The sequence below is a fragment of the Fundulus heteroclitus genome, chromosome 14 (assembly GCF_011125445.2).
Source record: "Fundulus heteroclitus isolate FHET01 chromosome 14, MU-UCD_Fhet_4.1, whole genome shotgun sequence".
In the NCBI taxonomy this organism is placed as follows: Eukaryota; Metazoa; Chordata; class Actinopteri; order Cyprinodontiformes; family Fundulidae; genus Fundulus; species Fundulus heteroclitus.
In genome coordinates, this window is record NC_046374.1 from 10,333,278 (window position 1) to 10,357,426 (window position 24,149).

The 24,149-nt window shown below is 43.7% G+C and overlaps 1 protein-coding gene across 10 annotated transcripts in view; it reads left to right on the forward strand.

Moving 5' to 3' along the window:
* The window catches only part of si:ch211-200p22.4 (phosphatidylinositol-binding clathrin assembly protein), a 96,285-nt gene that overhangs the window by 36,473 nt on the left and 35,663 nt on the right, over positions 1-24,149 (forward strand). For 6 of the 10 annotated variants that reach the window (XM_036146252.1, XM_036146259.1, XM_036146253.1 and 3 more), the window contains exons 3-9: positions 12,702-12,777; positions 12,970-13,072; positions 14,611-14,704; positions 15,125-15,236; positions 15,880-15,986; positions 20,463-20,504; positions 23,763-23,783. In XM_036146252.1, coding sequence (XP_036002145.1) covers positions 12,702-12,777; positions 12,970-13,072; positions 14,611-14,704; positions 15,125-15,236; positions 15,880-15,986; positions 20,463-20,504; positions 23,763-23,783 — 555 coding nt within the window. The remainder of the gene's footprint in view (positions 1-12,701; positions 12,778-12,969; positions 13,073-14,610; positions 14,705-15,124; positions 15,237-15,879; positions 15,987-20,462; positions 20,505-23,762; positions 23,784-24,149) is intronic. The other 4 variants (XM_036146255.1, XM_036146257.1, XM_036146258.1 and 1 more) reach the window with 3 other exon arrangements.

Genomic DNA, 24,149 nt, shown 5'->3' on the forward strand with positions numbered 1-24,149 from the left:
CCATTGTTAGGGTGACGTCACAGGAGCGCTGTCATCACTGCACCTGAAGGAGAGGGGGGGGGGGGCACAGACAGAGACGCAGGCTAAAGCAAGAATTTAGTGTCTGGAGGAGGGTTGCTACCAACGCCAACAGATAGACGTCCGAGCAGAGGAACGGACACAAAAAGGAGGCGGGGGGTTGGGGGGGAGAGGTGCAGAAAGTGCTGACTCAGGCGCTGGAAGAAGGATCCCAGCCAAGGAGGATGTTATTTGTGAGTCTGCGGTCGAGGAGGTCACCGTGACCCTAAACGGCAGCTCCTGATGATAATCAGAGAGGCTTAAATGGTGTCGCCCCACATGTGTTTCACATCAGCTGCTGGACCGCAAACCCATCAGCACACAGGATGAAAGGACACAATCTGTGTGTGTGGGGAAGGAGGACTCGTCACCATCCTCTTTAAAAAGAGAAAACTCCATTAACCGGCATGCACATTTACAAAAAAAAAAAGCTCCACTCAAGTGGAAAAAGCGATTATTAATCAATGAAGGAAAGAAGGTGTTTTTGTTTTTGGCTCTTTTCCCACCGAGCCCAGCGGGCTCTGCAGTCGAACGTCCCGCTGGGAACAACAAGCAGAACAGAGATCCTCCCCGTCAGAGGTGCCTGCACGCTGCTTTTGTCGCCTAATTCAGCATTCACGTCTCTAAATGGAAGATTTGCAGGGCCCCCGCGCAAGAAGGTGCGCCACTTAGACTTTGTCACATTTTCTATGGTTACAATCACAAACCTCCACGTGTTTTTATTGTGGCGGTCCAACACAAAGTAGCGCCCGATTGTGTAGTGGAAGAAAAATGCTACACGGGTTTCAATTTTCTGTTGCTCTTTTTTTTTTTCTTCTTCTTCTGCATTTTGATTCCCAGTCAGTACTCTGCTGAAGCAACTTTCACTACGACGGCAGCAGCAGCCAGGCTTTTGTGGCGTGTCTCTAGCAGCTCAGCTTGACACTGAAATCTGCCTCATTCTCAAAGCAGTTAAAGGAGATCATGTAATGTTATTGGTGCGATCATGTTCAGGACTTACCACCGATTCTGACTTGGATTTAGATCTGGACTTTGACTGGGCCATACGGACAGATACAGATTTAAACCATACGATTTTGGCGTCAGCAGGATCAGACGAGTCCTCCTGCTGCTAGGTGAACCTCCAACCTATAGTTTCATGTCTCCAGCATTACCATTCGGTTAGCTCCCCACATCTCATCTTGAACTCTGCCCAGCATCCCTGGCGGAGTGAAAAGTTTCTCCAAAGCATGATACTTCCATCGCTGTGTAATATGGAGGTGTGTGCGCTTCAATTTATTTAAAAGAAATGGAAACGCTTGGGTCATTTTTTATTCACGTTTAGGTATGTGCTGCTTTGTGTTGGATCGTGTGCCATCCCACTGACATCTGTGGGTTGAAGAGATGTAAAAGTCCCCCAGAGCCATGAGTTCTTTGTAGAAGTTGGTGTATAGTTGTTTTTTTTTTTTTTTTTTTTTTTTTTTTTTCCCATCACAGCTCACCAAATGCAGCTTGTAGCAGAGGAGCGCGAGTTGTGGTTTGAATTTTGTGTAGAGAATCTGCCCCCCTTTTTTTTCCTTCTATCCGTATAAAACGTGGCCTTGATCGCGTTAGCTTGTGTCCACCATGTCGGTCAAGAACCCAGGTATATTTTGTGTTAGAAGAGATGTTTATGGTCAGTTTGGCTGTCTAACTCCTTTCACTCGGCTTGCTATCTGATGGGGAAACAATCTTGCTGCTTCCCATTTTCTATATCCTCCCCTCTCCCCCGGTGCACCCTGCTGCGGCAGGCGGGGGGGCGCCGGTGCTGCCTGGGAATTAGTAATGATGCTCGGACTCATCCAGAGAATGGCAAATGTTTCCAGTCATATAGAGCACGCTGGAAATCCCACTTCAGACACCGTTTTTCTTTCCTTAAGGTGCTCTTCGTTTCATGTTGGGGGTTTTTAGTTTTTACTTTGTACTCGTAAACTCCACCTGTGAGAAATGTTGCTCTTCAAGGCTGCCAGGTTTAATTAGGAGAGGACTAATTAGCTCTGTGGGTGCCATCAGTGTCCGTAAGTGAGCCTGAAACACAGCCGCTGACGGCGCTCCGCTCTTAATCTCTGCTGTTGACCTGCTGTCTGTGAATTTAACCGTCCCACCAAGCAGCGTGTTAGTGGGATGAGGCTGATTTTAAACTGGTTCTCCTCTTGTTAGGTTTGGAGCATAGTTGTGTCCCCCGCCATCCTCCCAGATGTTGCTGCAAACCGCTTGTCAAGTGGACAAAAGATAGCTACTCCGTATTTTCCCCCCCTCACGACGAAGCCTGAACAGAGAGCCCAGCAGACTAAGTTTTAAAGTCATGTAGATATTAATGCGGTTATAATCAATATTTTAGATTTAGCTACATTAAGAATAGTTGTTGCTGTTCAGTTTTGCATGAAAGCGATTCCATCAAGACTCTTAACCTGTGAATGTTTTCTCTGATACTTTAGAGCGTTTTCACTGCATGGACTTCATTAGGTTTAGTGTATTTATTTTATGCAGGGAGAAAGTCTGAGCTGTAAAGAGACAAAATGTAGTGGATTAAAACTATTAAAACTTTCTTCAACCGCTTGGACCACTGGTACATTTTGAGTGGGACCAACCTTCCCAGTTATATCACTATAAATCTCTTATGTGTTAATTTTGGTTCTTCAGCTTACAGTGAGGAATATTTGTACACACCACAATGCCACCTTCATTATTATGTTAAACGTGTTGTAATTACTGTAGACTGATAAAAGCAGTGATGCTGAAAGATATCTCTGGATGTTTACCAGGCTAGAAATATTGTAACTTGCAACCGTTAAAGGAGGAGCCAGTTGAGGGGAGCTGATCTCTGATAAGCAGAAGACGATGGATAGATGAAACTGCAATAGTAAATGCAACTTTATGACCACGTTGTCGAGGTCCACAAACCCAGTGTCTTACCTTCCAGAACAGAAGAGCTGGTTTTAAGCTGCTCGCTGTTTCTAAGCCAGTCCTGGAACCATTTAGGCTTTTCCTGCTAAGTGGCTTTGTCGTAGAAAAATTGCCCATTTAAGAGAAATAAAAATAAACCAGCTGAACATTACTAGATACGGCCTAGAGAAAACGGCTATAGTGAGCAATTGCTGCTCCAGAACAATAAACAATATTATGTTAGAGGCTTGAGGTAGAAGTATGGAAAGAGTTTAGAGCTCAGGAGACGACTGCGTTTCAAACTAGAACCAGTGAAATGGTTTCACATCTGGTCCAGAGCCAGTATAGATAAACTGTCTTTGTCCCCAGTGGTCCTCCACAGAATGCTTAAACACAGGAACAACAATGAAATGACGGTTACAGTGACTTAATGACATGTTTCTGATGGCTGTGAGAAAGCAAAGCAGTTCTTGGAAGGCAGTGGAAATAAACTAGATATGAACAGAGTAATAGTGCAATACTGTGTGTTCATAGTTTTTATTACCTTACCCTAACATGGAGCACTATTGTTTGATAAGTTAAGCCACTACACAAACACTCAATCAGCGCTGATAGGGCACTTTAAAATTAAAATGGTTAATTATAGCAAACAATGAATGCCTTTAATTGCACTGTGGAATTTGAGCCCATGCCATCTGAGCTACACATAATAGTCTGCGAGCTACTTACAGTGGCTTGCAAAAGTATTGAACATTTCCCATTTTGCCACATTACTATATATATATATATATATATATATATATATATATATATATATATATATATATATATATATATATATATATATAAATAAATAAATAAATAAATAAATAAATAAATAAATAAATAAATAAATGGAACCCTTTTCTCTTGAGTGCCACCAATTGTTTTCAGAAGTTACCTGATAGTTGCTAAAGACTAGATAGAGTCCATCTGCGTGTAATAAAATCTCAGTACACATACAGCTGCTCTGTGACTGCCTCAGAGTTTGGTTCAAAGACTTTCCAAGCTTTGAACATCTCATGGATCAGTGTTTAATCCATCATCCGGAAATGGAGCCAGTATGGCACGACTGTAAACCTACCAAGACGACGTCGTCCACCTAATCTTACTGACCGAACAAGGAGAGCACTGAGCAGAGATGCAGCCAAGAGGCCCATGGTAACTCTGGGTGGACTGCAGAGATCCACAGCTCAGGTGGAGGAATCTGTTAAAAGAAAACAGTGAGAAGTCATGTTTGCAGTTTAATAGAAATCATGTTGGGGACACAGCAAACATGGAAGAAGGTGCTTTGGTCAGATGGGACTAGAATGAACACACATGGTGTTTTGCATTTTGGCCAAAATGTTTCAGAGTTGATAGGAAGATGGATGGAGCCAAAAACAAATGGAGTCTAAAAAAGACATGAGACTGGGGTTCACCTTCCAGAAGGACAACAACCCTGAACATAAAGGGCTACAAGGTTTAAAACAAAACATATTCATGTGTCAGAATGAGCCAATCAAAGTCCAGAACTAAACCAAACCAAGAATATGTTGAGATCTGAAAACTGCTGTTCACAAACACTCTCCGTCCAATCTGACTGAGCTTGAGCTGCTTTGCAAAGAAGAATGGGCAAAAGTTTCAGTCACAAGATGTCCAAAGCTGGTAGAGACGTACTCTAAAAGAGTTACAGCTGGAATTGCAGCAAAAAGTGGTTCCACAAAATATTGACTCAGGGCGACTGAATACTTTTGCTCAATGACCTTTTCTGTAAAAAAAAAAAAAAAAAAGCCTGTGTAGTTTTTTCTACTTCATAATTGTATACCACTTTGTGTTGGACTCACATAAAACTCATACATTTTAATTGGTTTATGGTTGTAATGTGACAATATGTGGAAAGGTTCATGAATGCTTTTTTATGCCATTCTATATGCATCTAAGCATCGTTGCACTGTACCTGGAGGATTGCTCCATTGACACGTAGAACCCATTTACTGATGTTAGATAGTCAAACAGCGCAGGAAACGAGGAGTCTGAGTCAAGTTAAACACCGCTTTGACTAAATTTTACTATTACCAAAGAGCGCTAACATTTAAACTCTAAAGCCAGTGAATGTCTGTGGTGCACAGACAGTGTTTTTCCTGACAAGGTGAAAGGAAAAACACTTCTTTTAGGGCTGCAACTAAATACTATTTTTATTATTGACTAATCCCGATTATTTTCTCCATCATTCAGTTGCTTGTAAAAATATTCTGACTCCCCTGTTCTTGTCTACACACCTTGGAACGCCTCTTTATTGCCTCTTGTAGCTCTCCTTTATTAGCTTTATAAATGAGCCTTCATAAAATATTTAGAATTTAACTGATTTAGTTTATTTTAGTATTTTTATCAAAGCAGATTTTTTTTTTTACCATAAAAATGTTCTTAAAACAATGTTTCGACCTTCAAGCTCTTAGCGTTGCTTAATGTTTAAACATATTTTAACCTATAGCCCGGTGTAAAGAAGGGGAGCACATTAACATGTTTGCATTCAGGCTTTAGGCAATATTCTCAGCATTAATACTAAAAACCAGCTAATTATTCATTTCCAAATAAACTCTGGCGCTCTAGTCAGACGTTAAAGTTAAATACAACCATCCCGTCATGTAGCTTCACTTTAATCTCAACCATTAATCTTATTGATAAATGAACACTGAAATAAAGCCAAAGAAGTTAGATATCAACTGATTGAATGGCGGCGAGAGGTTTATGATGTTGCATTAAAAAAAGAAACAGGACTAGGACCCCTAAAAAGGGGAAAAAACTAAATGTGTATGGGTTTCTAATGAGTCATGTTGCTTGGCTGCATCCCTGACCCAGCAGACGGTAGCGAGAGGCAGCCTCTCCCCGGAGACCAGCAGCCTACACGCCATTAGCCTCGTCACCTTCTGGGCTCAGACCCACACGCGCAGAGGCTCCTCTGCAGCGTACTCCTCAAGGTTTAAATATAGACGTGCGCATTTAATCCCATTGTCCTCGGCGCCCGTTTCCAGCTTCTGGTTGCGACTGCCTCCTTCACACTTTGATTGGATTCAGAGACTAAACGGCTGAGGCAGAGGAGGAGGAAGTGGAAGAATCCCTTTGCTGGGTTTTAGACGAGTTAAACAGCAACTTGCATGTACATATTTGGTTTTTACCTTTTTTGTAGCGTAGCTGTGGTCTGGCTGTGTGTGTGTTTGTGTGCGCGTCTGTTTGCTCAAGGGCCGGTTTCATTCAGCGCCGCCTCATCACGACTCATTCCTCTGGCGTGAGTCATGGCGCTTCAGTGGAAGCCTGTTACAGTGGATTCTGACGATTTGAGTGCATGCGGGTAACGTTTGGACCAAAAATAATTAGCCTGTGAACTCTGCGACCCGCGTTTGGACACGAAACTCCCTTTCCTGTGGCGTCCGCCGTCCCGTCTAAACAGATCCTCCAATGTTTTGTCTCCTGTAATTTGTTGAAGGGGTTTTATTTTTAGCGCTCTCCGATAAGATCCAGGCTGCCTTCTCTCTGCTGAAGAATTGTTAACCAAGACGGGGAATCTCATAACTTCTAGTCTTGTGGGCCCGCTTTTGAAGGCGGCGAGGAATTCTCCCTGCCAAGATCAATAACTCCTGCGCCGGTGGTTGTTCATTGACTCTGCGCACACAGTGGCGGGTCCAAAGAGAGTTGAGCAGTAGCTGTTTGCGCTTCCCTGTTATTCTCCAGCGTGACGTCAGCCGGCTTCGCAGGGAACGCTCTCGTCTACGTTGGAGTGGTTTAAAGGGAGCAGAGATGAGCGAGCCCCAGACCGAGTAAAACCACATTTATGGGGCAGATTTTGAAGAGAAAAGGGTAAACAGTTGGCAAAACCTTTAAAAAAAATAAATAAAAATGAATGTGGTAAGGTGTGTGACTTTCAGCCGGGTGTGTTCTTAGTTAAGAGGCTTCCTTCTCCCTGCCGCTTAGCCAGGTGTAATGTGGCCAAAACAATTGTGGTCTAGTTGTGGATGACCAAGAGTTCAGCAATGACCCTTTTAAATCAAATCCCACATTGGGAGATGTCTTCCCGTTTCTTACGCTGTTACCAATAAGCGTGAAGGGCACCAAGTTAGACCTTTGCCCAGACCGGAGGTAAGGAATTGGCCTCACGTCTGTGTCTGACCCCTGTTTAACGGCAAGGCAAATTTATTTATATAGCACAATTCAGTACAAAAACAATGCAAAGTGCTTTACATGATTAAAATATAGCAAAATAAAACAGAATAAAAGCCAGTAGGAATAAAATGTAGATAGAACAAAGAACAAAGAAGTGGTGATTCAGTTAACTAGAACAGTTGAAGGCAATCTTAAATAAATGTGTTTTTAATCTTTATTTAAAGGAAATCAGGCTTTCAGCACTTTTACAGTTTTCTGGAAGTTTGTTCCAGATAAGTGGAGCATAGGAACTGAATGCTGCTTCTCCATGTTTGGTTCTGGTTCTGGTTCTGCAGAGTAGGCTGGAGCCAGAAGACCTTAGTGGTCTGGATGGTTGATACACTGATAACAAGTCTGTGATGTATTTAGGTGCTAAGCCATTTAGGGATTTATAGACTAACAGAAGTATTTTAAAGTCTATTCTCTGAGATACAGGGAGCCAGTGTAAGGACTTTAGAACTGGGGTGATGTGCTCTACTTTCTTAGTCTTAGTGAGGACGCCGGCAGCAGCGTTCTGGATCAGCTGCAGCTGTCTGATCCACTTTTTAGGCAGACCTGTGAAAACACCGTTGCAGTAATCAATTCGACTAAAAATAAACGCATGGATTAGTTTTTCCAGATCCTGCTGAGACATCAGTCCTTTAATCCTAAAAATGTTCCTCAGGTGATAGAAAGCCGACCTTGTAATTGTCTTTAGATGCTTTTGAAGGTTCAGGTCTGAGTCCATCACTACACCCAGGTTTCGGGCCTGATTGGTGGTTTTTAGCTGAAGCGACTGAAGCTGTGTGCTAACCTTTGATCTCTCCTCTATTGGTCCAAATATTATTACTTCTGTTTTTTTTTTTTTTATTCCCCTGAATTTTTTTTGGCACATCCACGTATTGATCCACGTCAGCCCGCCTCTCTGCACAGCCACAGGTACGGTTGTGTTTCAGCCCACGGCAGAAACTCTCTGAACGCACCATGCTCAGATTGAACGCTTCGCTTTCCGCTCACTTCATTGAGCGGCGAGACGGTCCGCTCAGGCACGGCGATGGCTCCCCATCATCATCGCCTCTGACAAGTACCATTAGTTACTGTGGTAGCTGCCGACTTGTGCGGTTTAAAAAAACAAAAAAAAAAGGGTTGGGATGGAGTTGTAGTGAACAGGAGGCAGAGGGAGACTCTTAGATGAGTTGGATGCTCGTAGCGCTGCTGCTGCACGTATAGCTATTTTTCACAGCGGAGGCTGGGAGAGGCTTCTTCCAGCATCAATACTGCATTAGGTTGTTCTCCAATATGCTAACATGAAATCTTTTACAAGCCGAGCCGACCCGTTTCTCCTTCTCACCCAGAGGACTCTGTACATCTTGTTTTTGTCTCCCTTCTATTCTCAGACCCCTTTTTCTCACAAATCCGAATCTCCTCTCAGAAGTGCGTCTTCTCCTCCTTTGCAGGAATAATCCGGGGCTCAGCGGGTTTCTGCGTCTCCCTCTGTGTTTCCCCTCCACATCTCCATGCTCCTTTATAGATTTTCTCCTTTTTAAGCACATCCAGGCGTTCCCAGCGCCTCCGCCTTTTTGTGCGCTCTGCTGAGGGAGAAACGCAGCTTCTTGTTAGACGGGGATTTTTCATGAGGAAGGGAACTCTCTGCCCACTGGAAGATGTGGGCTTGTGAAGTTTGAGCTATTTTTTTTATTCTCCTAAATATTTCTGCCTCTTTTATCTGTGACCATCTTCTCTAATCCCCTCTGTCTTCACCGGGCCTCGTTCTGACGCGCTAATCCTGTCGTGTTCAGAGCACATTAGCAGGCGCCGCTGTGAGGCGGTTTAAAAGCCCAAGCCATTTGTCGATTTTTTTGGGGAAAAAACAGCAATTTGACAGCTATTTAACAAGCAACAATACAGAGCCTACAGCCATGTAAGTGTCTTAGCGAGGCTCGATCCGAGCAGAGTCGTGATTTGAGCTAAATGTTAACATCACCATGGCAACTTGCTCTGAAAACATGCAGGATTCAAACGGGTAAGATTCCCGTTCGTTGCTACCACTCAGCTTTTGAGCACCTTGACATTTGCTAATTAGCCTCAAGCATAACAACTTGAAAAGGCTCTTTTTTTTCTCTCTCTCTCTGCTGGTTTCTAGTGATCAGCTGAAGGACCTTCAAACCACTAATGCTTAGTGGGTATGTGCATATATGAGGAGTTGTTAGCGTCTGTCCACGCTGACAAAAAGGTTGCTGTATATCAAAGACACGAGAGTAAACAGTAACGCAGAGACCTCAGAGTTCATCACCGTAGGCGTGCCGCTGGCACAGTTCAATAATGACACGGCTGCAGCTTCTCTTTCTGCGAGCGTTTGTGCTCCTTTAAACAAATGAATCTAAAAACGGTGACTTGAAAATATAAAATGCCTTAATTGGTCCTCGCATTTGCATCATTCATATGGTAGTTGTTTTTCTCTGCATGTTCCACATTAGCATGGAGATGAGTGAGATTCTCGTAGGAAGCAGGAAGCTGTAGCGTTCATCCAGCTGACCAGCAGTGCACAGCAACTAGCTTGGGAGGGGACAGCGCTACATTACAACACCGTCCATTTAGCTTAAAGAAATCCCCGTCACCTAAAAACTTATTTTTACAGCAAGAAGAATTAGCCCATCTTTGATATGAATGATAAACTAACTACTGATGGTGGCGATCATCGATCTGGTATTCTCACTGTTTCTAGTTAAGCTGCTTGTTGTTTTACTGTTGGTTCATGAGATCATCATGAACATCATTTTTACCAATAAATATTACTTAATGCAGTTAGTGCACCAATAAGCAGCACAGTGACACTACTAGATGTAACGGCTGTGCTAAGGTACATTTTTCAACAGTATTGGTTTTTCTTTTTTTACATGTCCTGCATTTGTTTTTCTAAGAATTTATGGAAAAAAAATAAATAAATATATATATATATATATATATCTTATTTTCACCATTGCAATAAAGCCACAGGTGTGATATAATCTTGTCAGGCCCCACGTCGCCCCTCCCTCGTCATGCCCATACATCAGTATTTAGCCCACGTCTAGCTCTGTCTTTGTGAAATGACATAAAAAAAGCACAACTTCAGCCGTCCACGTGTCATAGTGGTCTGCAGAGGCCGACAGACGGGGCGCTGGCTAAATTCAGAACCAGGACAACACCTAAAACATGCCGGACCGGTCTTTGAGGACTGACTTTGGACACCGCTGCTTGTCTTGATTTACAGCCGGTCTCTTCTTAGGGCGGCTGTGTGGAAGACGGGCTCGTGGACTTGAATTTTTGAAGCACACTTTTTGTTTGTCGTTTTAAATTTTCCATCACCTCTGCTGTGAAATCTTCTAGCTCATTCCGCCGTGTTTCATCACGCCTGTCGATTATTGAGCGCGGCTCACCCTGAGGAGGAGCAGACGTTGTTTTGCTTCGCCCAGCTGTTACAACAACCTCCACCTCAGCCATCCTTCCAGTATTTAATGTTAAATTATCGTCCTGGTGTGAAATCAGAGTTGTTGGTCTTATCCTCTCCTCGGTCGGCGTGTGCATAGACGCAAGAAGAGAAACGGAGCAAAATCCCATTCTTTCTGCCTTTTTAAGCAGTCCCGGCGGCCTTGGAGCCGCCGTTGCGGCTGATTCCAGCAGACATGCCCGCGAGCGTCTTCGTGCTCTCAGCCACACGTGCGCACGCTCCTCACATCCTCCCACCAGTCAGGGAGGCACGCTTCGCTGCCAGATCTGGAACTGGCAAATGCGCAGTTCTCCAATCATTTTAAGTTGGCTGGACGCAGTCTGCCTTAACGTTTAAGACGGTTTAAGCCCAAGGCCAGCGCTCCCATCGCTGTGGACGACGGCCAAGACCCGTCCCACAATGCTTTGCTAGTAGGAGATGTAAGGAGGGCGACGTAGCGAAGCTGCTCTCAGGAGATGAGTCCAAGCTACGTCTTAAATCATTTCAGTCCGAGGTCCTGGTCAGGCCTGCTGCTGGTTGAGTTCAAAACAAGTGTCCCTATTTTACTGTGATGTACTTAGAATAGGCCATTTTACATAAAATGATGGGGAGGTATTCATTTCAGAGTATTGCAGCATCCCTCAAAGCCCATCTGGACCACATAAGCCATTGGTACCACAGGTTTATGGCAGTAAAGGTGTTTTCTACTCAAGGTGGTAGATAAGGGAATAATGATGTCCTGTAGGACTTTCATCAAACCATTTCCCAGTTGAACTAATTGGTTCTGTGGAGCTCAGAGGCGTTTGACTTTGGTCTCTGAACACACCGCAGCTAGGCGGCTTCTTCTGGTAGCGCTCTGGTTTGGTTTTGAGGTGTTTGAGAGACGTTGTGAGGTGCTGCAGTCTGGCTTATAAAGAAGCCCCTCCATCAATGTCCGTCAGGGGCCTTTCATCTGGTAGAGCGTCTCGGTAACCTGAAGGACTCCTAGATATGTTCTCTACCCTGTTGCGAGCAATCTTCAGCTCGACTACTGCTGACCGGACCCGGGTCCAGCCAGATGGAAACTCCCATGTATCAGCGCCAGGTTTTCTTGCTGAAGTCGACACCTTTTGGTCTTGTAAGTTGTTACTGAGGGAGGAAGACTGAAGGTTGCTATTTTCAGAGTCACCAAGGTGTTTAAAAGGAGGTCATAACAAGCACTGGATACTAAGAACCTACTTCAGAGGACGCCGTTTTCTGTGTGTCCATTTGGGCCGTTCGTTCAGGCTCCTCCTTTTAAACAGAGACTGATGCTTCAGCAGCTAACAGGGCCACTATGCTAAGGTTCAGCAGTGATGATGTTTAATCCTTGGGAGCATTTAGCCCCTATCCTCTGTGGGGAAACGCTGATGGGGTCTCAGTTCTTGAGGAAAATCTTACAGAGATGGCCGTCGGTGCTTACCAACGCTAGTCATTGCTAATATAAAATGCTAAAGATGGTGTAAACTATATAAAGGTGGATAAAGTCTGTATCAGCAGGTTAAATCTTTTCAGAACCTGACATTGGAAACATGCAGAGGTTGGTGAGACGGAGGTAGAAGCTTCTCTCCTGAGGCCCGAACAAACCAGGTCATCTTCGTTTGTTGCTCCCATATAAGAAGTAAAGTTCTCCTAACATTCAGGTGCTCTTAAACAACGCAGCTTAAAGGAAACGTAGGGCTACTGCTGGCTGGAGACGGTGTAAGGTGGTGTTGGTGGGATACAGACAACATGCTGGCCAAACGGAAGATGTGGCACAAAACTCGCCTATCACCAGTTCACTGACCTGAGATCTGTCAAAGTGAACAAATCTGTGTTTAGCGCTGGCTCAGGAGGGATGGAGGGAACGGTGGAAAGATATTTAAACAAGAGTTTAAGCGGCTGGGAATGATGGATCAGTCTGAATTTTGGTCTCGGTCACATATCCAGTAATATTTCGTGTCCCGAGAAAGCCTAAATAAAAAGACTAAATCCACTGTGGGAGTGTGTTTGTGAAGCTGTGTCAGTGTGGTCTGGTCCATGTCATTAAAAGATTTCTTCCCGTTGTGTTTTCCAGCGCTTCATCCAGTACCTGGCCTCCAGGAACACTCTCTTCAACCTGAACAACTTCTTGGACAAGGGTGCTCTGCAAGGTAAGAGCATTCATTCCTATGCAGCCGTCAGAGAGCCACACAAATGATATTTCACATGTTCACTGGGTTTCAAACTACCAGATAGGGTGGATAAACATATCATACAGAGTTCCAGACTGGTTCAGGCATTTAAAAACAAAGCTCCTACAACACGATCAATGTTTCTCCTCCTTCTGTCCTCCAATTGTTCAGGTTACGACATGTCGACCTTCATCAGACGATACAGTCGCTACCTGAATGAGAAGGCCATGTCCTACAGACTGGTGGCTGTGGATTTCACCAAGATGAAGAGAGGGTGGGTCTCTCACACACACACACACACACACGTTGCAGGGTTCCCGCCAGCGCATTTCAGCGTAATGGACCGTTACACTCAAAGTTGCCAAAGATACGCTGACTTTATGACACTGATGTTTGAGAGCAACATAGAGAAGTCAAAGTTCTTGAACATGTATCAGCACAGCTATAAACCTACCAGACAACGTTAAAGCTAGCGCTAGCTGGTATTAGCCTGGCGAACAGCCGCCTTCGAGCTGCACTACGCAACGAAGGGGGCTGTTTGACTTCCACTGATTTTCTATTTCTTCCTGTGCCCTAACCCTGAAACACACCCCGGTCACAGCTACATGCTCTAACCTTAACCTGACCTCAGTTCACCTCTTTGCCCTAAACATAAGCATTAGCCCAATTAGCATTGTGTGGACCTAGCAAAATGTCCTCAAAATGCCAAGTGTCCACACAACGTTGGTCTACTGTCAAGTTTGGGTCCACACAACGATGGACATCTTTCAATTCAATTTAATTTTATTAATATAGCTCCAATTTATGAAACATGGCATCTCAAGTCAAATTCAGTCAGATTATACAGATTGGTCAAAAATGTCCTATATAAGGGAAACCAGTTGATTGCATCAAAGTCCCGACAAGCAGCATTCACTCCTGGAGAACCATTTCTCCTGTTACTACAAACTCTAATTTACTTCAATAGGAGTCTATGGGATCAACATACAGTCAAACATGATGTAATCTACATTTATGAAGGACAAAGAAGATGACAGATATGTTCTCAAACTGTGGCCTGCACATGTATCCCTGCTGAAGGAAGGCATCCCCACAGCGTGATGCTGCCACCACAATGTTTCACTTCAGCGCTGACGCTCAGAGGCATGTATGTCGTTAGCTCCCTGTCGTGAATAACCTTTTCCATCGCCGTGTCCCGGTAGGTTAGCAGCTGTGCCGTTCTCTCGTCCTTTTCAGACGACGGTTTAAGCTCCCTGTGGGACGTGAGCGGAGGATATTGTGCTTTGTCCACAACTTAACCTCTGACCTGTAAACAAATCTGTTGGATCGGTTAGGTGAAGTGATCAGAGGGCCTTCTAAATGTGGACGTAATAGACCTAGCTCAGTGTAGTAATGAAACGTTGAATATTTAACTATAAGATGCTGCTTTAATGAGGCCACCAAACTGAGTCTTAGTATTAATCATCGCTAACGCTCTCAGCCAGGAAGTGAGTCGCCTTTCTTTCCTTGGAGCTCTAAAAGACACCCGCTGCATGCGTTATTAGACGCTGGAGGAAGACGTGGTCTGAAAATAAGCGGCAGCTTTTTATCTGGCGGGATGGATCAGGGAGACCCGTGTCAGACTTCTCAGCCAAGTCTAGTTATTTTTATAGAAATGTGTTTCCAGCACCAGGAAGCAGAGAGAGGGCTTTTTGTGCCGTTTTTTTTGCATTTTTCTGTTTTTCATTGTGAATCGTAATCTCTGAGAACATTTGCATGGTTTTCGCTGCCCAAGGTCCTATAACTGTGTTTGCGTGCTTCCTGTCGTGTCAGGGTTGACGGCGTCATGCGCACCATGAACACGGAGAAGCTGATCAAGACGCTGCCCATCATCCAGAACCAGCTGGACGCTCTGCTGGACTTCCAGGTATCAGCCGTCCCACCGACCCGGCTCATTCACTTCCTGATCAGAAAGCACCGAGACCTCCTGTGTGACGGAGCACAGCGCGGGACGTAGCGGGGGCCGAGCTCAGGGTTTAGGCTGTGTGTGGAGAGCAAAGGCAGGACTCTGTGTTTTTGTTTTCTGTGCCAGCCAGCTTCAAAGGCTGAAACGCCACCAACAGGCAGACCTTCACACACATTTACTCTGCATTCAAATGAGATCCTTTCAACATCCTGTTTATCAAACGGCCTGTTTGTTACGCCTTAAAACCTGCCGGGGGAAAGGCGACGTTATCTGGAGAAAGCGCTTCCTGCATAGCTGATACCGGCCGTCCATGACAGGTTTTGGTGATGTGACGAAGATGTCACCTTCCTCTTCCTCTTCTCTCTCTCTCCTCCTCTGCAGGCCAATCCCAACGAGCTGACCAACGGAGTGATCAACTCGGCCTTCATGCTTCTCTTCAAGGACTCCATAAGACTCTTTGCTGCTTACAATGAAGGAGTCATCAACCTGTTGGGTAGTACACATCCCTTTCATACAAGCGCGCCACGCTACAGCATTTTAAAACATTTAAGCGTTAACCATCAGCTGCCACTTAGAGAGTTCAAAAAAAAGTTCCCGGTGTTTGTGGATCTTACAAGGCGTAACGCCCCAATGTGTGTTTTTACGTAACACGCCCAGTCGGGTGTTATTACACCTGACGTCGGCAGAATATTGACCAAGTTTTGCACGCGTTTGTTACGGAAGCGCTGCTACTGGCTCTAAACATTAGTACTCTGATTTAGATGAAAGCAATATCATGTTTAAGACTTTCATTGGTTAAAACAAAATTACAATCAGTTATTTTTGCTTCTACCTCACAATTATGCGCTACATGGTGCTTGTCTGGACAGAGTCTAGAGAAGTTACGTTGAAGTCTGTGTTTCAACTATTACTACCTTATCAAGGCCATGTAGCTTGCAGTAGTGTAATGGCTTATTGTAATGACACCTTAGGTAGTCAAGGATGTATCATTTAGACCAACATGTCATGTGTTCAGTCATGCCGATGCTGCAGAAATGTAAACACGGCTCCACACACGCACACAGAAACACGCCCGTCTGCTTCAGCGCCGTTCCAGTTTTAATCCTCGTCGACTTGTCTTTGTGTTTCCTCCGCAGAGAAGTACTTCGACATGAAGAAGAACCAGTGTAAAGACGCCCTGGACATCTACAAGAAATTTCTTTACAGGATGACAAAGCTGTCGGAGTTCCTGAAAGTGGCCGAGGTACCCGAGCACACAGACACGCTGCAGCTACAGACGCACCAGGAGCGTGTGTCGGAGCGGGGCTCACTGCTGCAGCTCTGCTTTTTATTTATTTTAGATTTGCAACTCTAAATGTCTCCTCATCCTCTAAAACTCCCAAACACACGTGGATGTTTCAAAGCCAGACATCCGAGCCCAGATGTTCTCAAGCAGCACTTTAATGTGCTCATTTTTCACGCGACGGCTGCAGTTTTGCTCACACAGCGTTGCTGAACCGAGCATCCCCGAGTTACCCCCCTCTGCCCCCACGTTCCATGCTCACACACTCACACAAATATATATTATATATATATATGTAGGCCAAAAATAACCGTAAGATGGAGGACGTGGTTAGGCGCTCTGTTAGCTCCCTCCGCCTAATCCTCTCTTCTGCCGCGCTCCTCTTTCTCCCTCTGACAAAGATGGATACCCGAGTGGCTCCGCTCTCCCCCGGTGCCCACAGATCATCCCTCTTTCCCTCCTCTCCGCTGCGCCTGGTTCCGTCTCCATTCTCTCTGTTGTTTCAAAAGCAGATGCGTTACGGGCACGCAGGGAAACGTTCCCATTTAAATGTCTCCGTCTTTTAACGATTACGTTTTTAAGGAGCTCCCCAGACACTTGGAGACTTGGAAGCATCGTTCAAAACATGGGAAACAAAAGCAGATATTCGGGGGAATAAATAACGAGTCGGTCTGTTTTTAGATCCGGCGTCTCAAGTGTGTCAGGGTCTTTTTCCGTTGCCTAATTTTAATCCAGAATACGTCCCCCCCCCTCAAACCTCACTAAACGCAAGCTTGTCTGCTTTAGATCTGATGCAACGCCTTCTAAACATCGCTGCTGGTGCTGCAAAGATACTGTGTAGGTTTTATGGACATATAACCTGACAGGTCACTCAGGGTGGCTCTGCAGTCACACAGCGTGATGGAAAACGGCTTAGCTGCAGATGGTCGACAAATATATTTCCACGGAGGAGCTTTGATGCTGAAGAGGTCACACATTTTCACACAACAGATGACCGAGCCACATTGTCATTAAAAGACCACATGGTGTGGAGATTTATGGAACAACTATTCAAATCTGCATCATTATGGGAAAAACTAAAATTTATTATCTAAGACAATGAAATACGACTTCTTGGAGAGAGAAAACTCTGATTTAGAGTTAAATTTCTTTTCTCACTTACAAACTTAAATTATTTGTCCAACTCTTGGTCTGATTTATTCACAGAGGCCACAAATAAATTCCCACTTATTAAAGAAATCAGAGAAAGGCAGTTACTGTGTTTTAGCTTCCTAGGCGCTTAAGACCCGAGACACAACTACGATTTTGATTTTCCTTTTCTAGTGAGTTTTATCTAAGGCTACGTTCACACAGCAGGAAAATCCGACCAAAATCCGTTTTTGTTTTTTTTTTGTTTTTGTGTTGTTGTTTTTTTGCCTCATGCAACACACATCGGGCTTTTTTCATTATCGGCCCATTCCCGATCATTTTATGATGTGGTCTAGTGTTGGCTGTCATTGGTCAACAACTTCATACTATCAGAGGCGCCGGTATCCACTCATACGTATGTTTTTTTTGTTTTTGTTTTTTTACGAACCCTAGTAATGATTACATCCATTATTATTTGCGTAAACAGGGTGACTCCTTTCTCTTTCTGCGACTGCGGGCCGCTTTGGGGTGGTGAGCCGTTTAGACAGAAGTCTCAAGGCGGTCACATTTACTATTGAACGACCACGCAGGAAAAGTGCGATTTCAGCAAAAATAATTTGAAATTGAGCCTCAAGACCTGCAGTGTAACCGTAGCCTAAATATAGACGGCCTGCTCATCTAAACTGGGTACCAGCTTTGGCACTTCAGCAGGTGCGGTGTTGGTGCTACGTCGGCTCTGTCAACAGGACCAAGAAAAGATCCGCAGAAAATCCTGTAAAGCACTAAAAGGCCAGAGATTTACTTGAAACAGTTCAAATTCTCCTCCTTTTTGCTTGTTCTTTTTAGTCGTTCGCCTCTTTAGCTCACATGTGAGGTTTGATGGAAAGCGGTTCAGAGCCCAGCAACACAGATCAGAAGAAAAATACACTAAGCTGCTCCATGTTTGTCGTGCCGTCCACTTCAGCTGGGAGCTTTGGGCATGAAGAGTGGTCCTCCACACTCAGGCGCTGCTAATAGCCTGTAAAAATGCCCCCTTTGAGGGTGCTTGTAGAGATTTCAGTATTTGTCGCCACAAACTCGTGGTCAGGAAGTGCAAACTCAGCAGAATGAATCAAAGTTGCGAAATATCCGCGGTACAGTGGTCAGGGCCTCAAACTGGGCATCTGGTTCTTCAGCTACATCCCGCTTAGAAGATAAACAAAGCTAGTTGTTTTTCCCCGCTTCTTTCACCGCACACATTACACATCACAACCTTTCATTTAAAGAAGCCTGATCAAATGTAGCCTATAATCCAGTTCAAATCCTGTTAAATAAAAGGAGCTTATTTTGTGTTTGTGCAGAAAAAAATCAAAATGGCCCTTCGTAATGCTGTTAAATAATGTTGCTTCACGATTTGTGTAACCCACAGAAAATAAAAACAAACGGATAAATGGTTTTTAATCAGATGTTTGAGAAAATTGTTGAAAAAAGGACAGAAATTGGAGTCTGTAGGAATCTGGAAAGAGAAAAGCTTAAGAGAGAAATGTAGGTTCTCATAAAGCAGAGATAAAAACTGTGCCAACTTTCTGTAGAGTTATCTGTGTTAGCAGAGAGATGTTTGTCACACCACTTTAAAACCATTAAATACTAGGTTACGTTTGCTAAATGTAAGCCGGTGTTTCAGCACCTTGATGGTGAAGACATAGCAGAACCCAGAGCAAAAGGATCAACTCTCTGCTGTTGGTTAAAAACATCTTTTTACTCATGATGTGGCCGTTCTGATGGAGCCAAGGAGCTCTATGCTGGACAAAGAGCATAAAGTAATACGTGAAAAGGAAACAAAAGCTTTCCTTTAAATGTGTCTGTGGAGCTGCTTCTCCGCTCTGTCGGGTCACCCAGGTTCATGAAGCTGACAGGAAGCGTGAAGCAGACAGCTGTGTGCCATCAAGCTCTCCAGACTCAACAGCCATCCATAACTCCTGTGGCTAAAATGAGCGCAGCTCAAAGTCCTTATGGGTGGTTTAAAAACAGAAATCTCTAAAGTTTGGTCTCCACAGCTCATTGCGGGCAGAAAGGGACGCCTGGCTTTGCATGTTGAGTTGACAATGCGCTCATCCAGCACAATATTCATTAAAAAGCACCTCTTGTGTGCTGTTGCTGCATTAATAGCACTGTGTCCTACAGACTTTGAAGTTTATGGCATTGATGTAACAAAGTATTTTATTTATTTTTATGTATGATGGTGAACATGCGTTAAAAACATTTTTTTACAAATATAAACCTGAAGGGTGACGTGCAGTTGTCTTCAACCCACTTTACTCTGGTGCCCCTAGATGAAATCCAGTCTAGACGTCGCCTTCTGATAAAAATCCAGATGTTCTGTTAAGGCCTCAGAGGTTTGCTAGTGAACATGAGTGAAAAAAAACTAAAGAAAACCGAAGAACACAGCAGGAATAAAGCTGTGGAGACATTTAAACCAGCATTAGCTTATTAAGCTCACTAGCTTTAAACGTCTCTCAGAGCTCTGTGTAATGGATGAACTTACACTAGGAAGACGGCGCATTGCAACACTGGGGGAGCTGCATACGGCAACAGCTCAGGTATGGTTATGAAAGTGGCATAATGCCCGTAAAGCTATGCACCAAGCAGGCCTATCACCTACAATCCTAAGAAAATACATTTACGGTTTGGGTGGAACGGCATAAAACATGGAAACAATTAAAGGGGACTAAAAACAGAAAAGTTTCTTTGATGAAAATCCATCGATAGTCCAACTTCTGACACACATTCAGTGATACACACGGTAAATTTTCTGGTATTTATTAGGTACTCCACACAATTCTCCACTAAACTAGGAGTTTATCCACTCAGGATCAGGACTTATCAATGAGCCCATGAACGTTTTTTTCTTTGAAGGCTGTTCATTAGGTGTTTATTAAAAGCTCACACTGTCTGATCACTAAACGCAGGACGTGATGTTCTGCCGTCTGTGTCCTGACAAATCGCCGTCTTACGTGCTGTAGAGGTGATTTTTTTTTTTTTTTTGGAGTTCGGTGTCCGTCTCAGTGTCTTCCTCACGGCATCATCCATGCCTGCTCCACCTTCAAGAGTCAGCCATGTTTATCATCGTCCAGCCATGGCCGCCATTTACTGTCGGTTCAGAAGTCACACGCATTTGCTTGTTTGTTTCTGTTGTTTCTGTTGACACATTGCCAGTGCATGAGGTAATGATTCCCCTGTTTTTTGTTTTTGTTTTTGTTTTCTTCTCCATTTTACTCCCCCCCCACCTTCCTTCCCCCCATTTTTGGTTTCTTTTGTTTTTGACGACAGCAAGTTGGAATAGATCAGGGTGACATCCCAGATCTCTCACAGGTCAGTGTACATGGCACCTTCCACCGCTCTATTCAGCTCCTCTTGTTTTCTGTCTCTCCCTCCCGCTGTTCTCAGATTCCAGCAATATATACGTGGCTTCGTCTTTTCCTTAATGCCTTGGCCCATTACCTCACCGTTTTTTTACCCCGTGTGTTTTTAACTGTTTCTCCTCTCAAACTAACCTTTTGTTTGCCATTTTTCTTCTGTTTTAACCAGCCGTCATGTCTAACCTGATCTGTTTGAAGGCATCTCTCCTGGGTCTGCCAGAGTCTCCTTTCCTTCTCTCTCTTTCCCCCTGATTTCGCACTAGAGTTCCAGGTTGCGGCGAGCAGAATTGATGAAAAGACCCGTGTTTTTGTTTTAAAAACCCGGGGCAAAGGAAAACAACGAGGCCGCGCCTCGAAATTAGGAGAACAAAGATGATTAAGAGAAGAAAGCGTTTAGAAAAAAAAGCCTCTCTGCCCAGATAAGCAATAGGATTTCGTCTTTTAATCATCAAATGTTATAATTTGCTTTCTATCCAGCTGTGAGGCTGTTTACTAAAATTCCTTGAAGCAGGGTTTATTTTTAAGGCTCTTTATGTTGTATTTGTTTACCCTCGTTTTGACTTAATTTTCTCGGTCAGATTGTCCCCCTATTAGGATCCGCATTTGGTAGAACGGGTTCGTTTTGATCATTTTTATAAGAAAGAGTCCTTGGAGTCACTTGCCAGAAACGAATCATCAAAAGAGCGACAGCTAAAGAGTGATTTGTTTTATTCATTGATCACTGGCTGATTTTAAATGATTAATGTAAAACTTTGCTCTAAGGGCCTCATTAATTTTCTTTGCCCAGCCAACAATTTAAAAAATCAGACGTTTGGCTTTACAACGAGATATAAAAACAAAATCTCCCAATCTTTAAAAAACGTTGTTGCAACTACAGAATGCTTGACTTTCACACGCACATTCAAGTATTGCTTTGGCAAATTATCTTCATTTTTAATGGCTAACATTTTGAACAAAGTGAACTGGGTAGTGATCTTTTAATAATAATCATGATAATACATCAAACTTATATAGTGCTTTTTTGGACACTCAGAGGCGCTTTCCAAAAAAACTAAAATAAATGAAAAATCATACTACAGAACAGCAAGTTTAAATAAGTAGGTTTTATGATGAGATTTAAAGTTCTGTGGTGAGTCTGAGTTCCTGATGGTTTGGGGCAGTGAGGTCATATTAAGGCCCCTCCATATTATGAAGGGGCATTTAGGTGAGGAGAAGCTTCTACTGGATACGGTATTGGACAGGGAGCCAGTGAAGGTGTTGGAGGACAGAGGTGATGTGATCTCTGGACCGGGTACGGATGAGATGAAGGCATGTGTGAGGATTTCAGCTGCAGAGTGGGAGAGGGATGAACGGAGGTGGGTGGAGGTGGAAGGAAGATGTTTTGGTGATATGGCTGATATGTGTTTGAAATGACAGGGAAGAGTCCAGGATGAATTCGAGGTCACAAACGTAGGAGGAGGGGGAAACATTGTGACCATCAATAGTAGGGAGGAGGGATTTTGGGTCATTTGGCCTCGTTTCTCATTGTTTTTGGGTGCTGTACTGAATGTCGTCATCGGCACCCGCCCACAAGGAATCTGTGTGGATGTCCCCCGTGCACCCCAGACTTTAGTGAACGTCCCGGCTGAGCGTGCTGCAGGATTAATACGCCCACTCAAGAGGGGGCACCAAACACGCAGCAGATAGAGAACAGGTCAGATCAGTGGAATAAGGGAATTAAATGTGTGTTTTTAAGGAAGTACAGTGAGAGGGGGGGTGTGCTTTCTCTCTTAGAAAGCACCAAATTATTGGTTTTGAGTTGGTATTTTAAATTAGCGACCAGCTTAGCTAGCAATGCAAGAACGTGAAATTCTCTAAATGCAGACCCACACCGTGGCTCATAGACAGGAGTTGAGTTCTTGTCTTGTGCTCTGCTACACCTACTAGAAAATCATCATGGTGGTTGGCAGTAAACTTCTGCAAATGCAGAGTATTTAAAAAAAATATATATAATATATAATAATAAAAAAATATATATTTATATTCACTGAATCCCTACTGCATGTTAATGTTGTGACACGCTTCTAAATCGGGAACAAGTGCAAGCTGAAGGGTCACCAAATTCTTGTCGCCCACACTGCCTTGTTGTGACGGAGCTCCAGTTGTTCACGCCTGCACTTCATGGCGCACTATTTAGTGTTTAATGGCTTTTGTCCTCACCGTCAGCTGGAGATTTGCGAGATGAGTTGGCAAACGTGTAACCTAATGCAGAAACTTTAAGCCTAGAGTTTTAGCATCTGCCCTGGTCAAAGAGGACCAAATGGAAGTGAGGCACGATGTAGTCGGGGAGGGAGGCGCCGCCACACGCTGAGTCACTTTGGTTTAATCTGTGTGAAACAGAAAAAATACCTTTTATTACCCGTTTTAAATTACCACCGTTGCTGTCATTGGTTAAACTTTTAGTACTTGGCTTTTATTTATTTTTAATCTCATGTTTTGTGATCATTAGGTAGAAATGTCTACCTGTCTGTCTTTTATTTCTTCCAATGAGCTACTCTGGAAAACAATAGGCAGAGTTTAGGCGTTATAAGTTAGATATTGGTTTAAATTTAAACTTATTTAGCTGATTTTAGATGTCCTTCATTCAAGGGTTAATATAGGAGCATGGCAGCCCTGGCAAACTAGAAGCATAACATCAGCATGTTAACCAACTTTTCTACATGCTTGTCACTTTAAATGTTTCTCTTCTTCTGCTTTGTTTGCCTGTTATATATCTTATTGCTCCATGCTCCTGCACCTCCTAATTTTATATACTAAGAGCTGTTAGTAGATAACGCTGATTGTCAGCCCGGTAAATTACAGCCAGCTCAATTTGTTGATGAAAGCGGTTCAACATTGAGACTCTGACTTCGTACTAACCGCATTCAAGTGAAGGAATAACACAATCGTTTTGGGCATTGCTTTTCTGACTGCTTTGTCTATTGCTATCATTATCTTCATTATTTCCTGACAGCTTATTAACGAGTAGCCTCTGCGGTGGATTGTATTTCTGCTCAACATCCTAAAATCTCTTAGTACATTATATCCTGGTGAAACGTGTCCCCATCGCACGTTTCAAAAAGAAAATGGTTAATGTTTACTGGTGAGAGTCAGTAGTCTGTGGACTGAGTTGAATAATCCTGTATTTGCAGTCAATAATGAGTGTTTTTCTTCCCCTCCTACTCTGTTGCAGAAGACTAAAGGATCATACATTGTAGGTGGTGGGTTGCAAACTGTACCGCTTCACCACTTCAGCCTCCATAAAGGAAAATTCTACCTTTGCCCTAGGCCCTATTTTTCCTGAGTTTTCGTTTAACCAAAATCTTGGTACATTTCTCAGAGTTGTGGAGGAATCCTGACGCCAGTTAGTCTGATATTGCTTAAGTGTCGGTGTACAGGGTAGGGGGCAAAGTCTTTGCCTTTTGCCTCTTATTGACTTGAGATTTTTTTATGTCACTGCATACTACATAAACCAGAAAAAGCAGCTTTGTAAAGCTGTAGAGCTGCAGACTTTTTCTACAGATGTAAAACTTTGAATACCCATCAGTTCAGGTTGGGGTGTATAGATGCTGCAGACAAA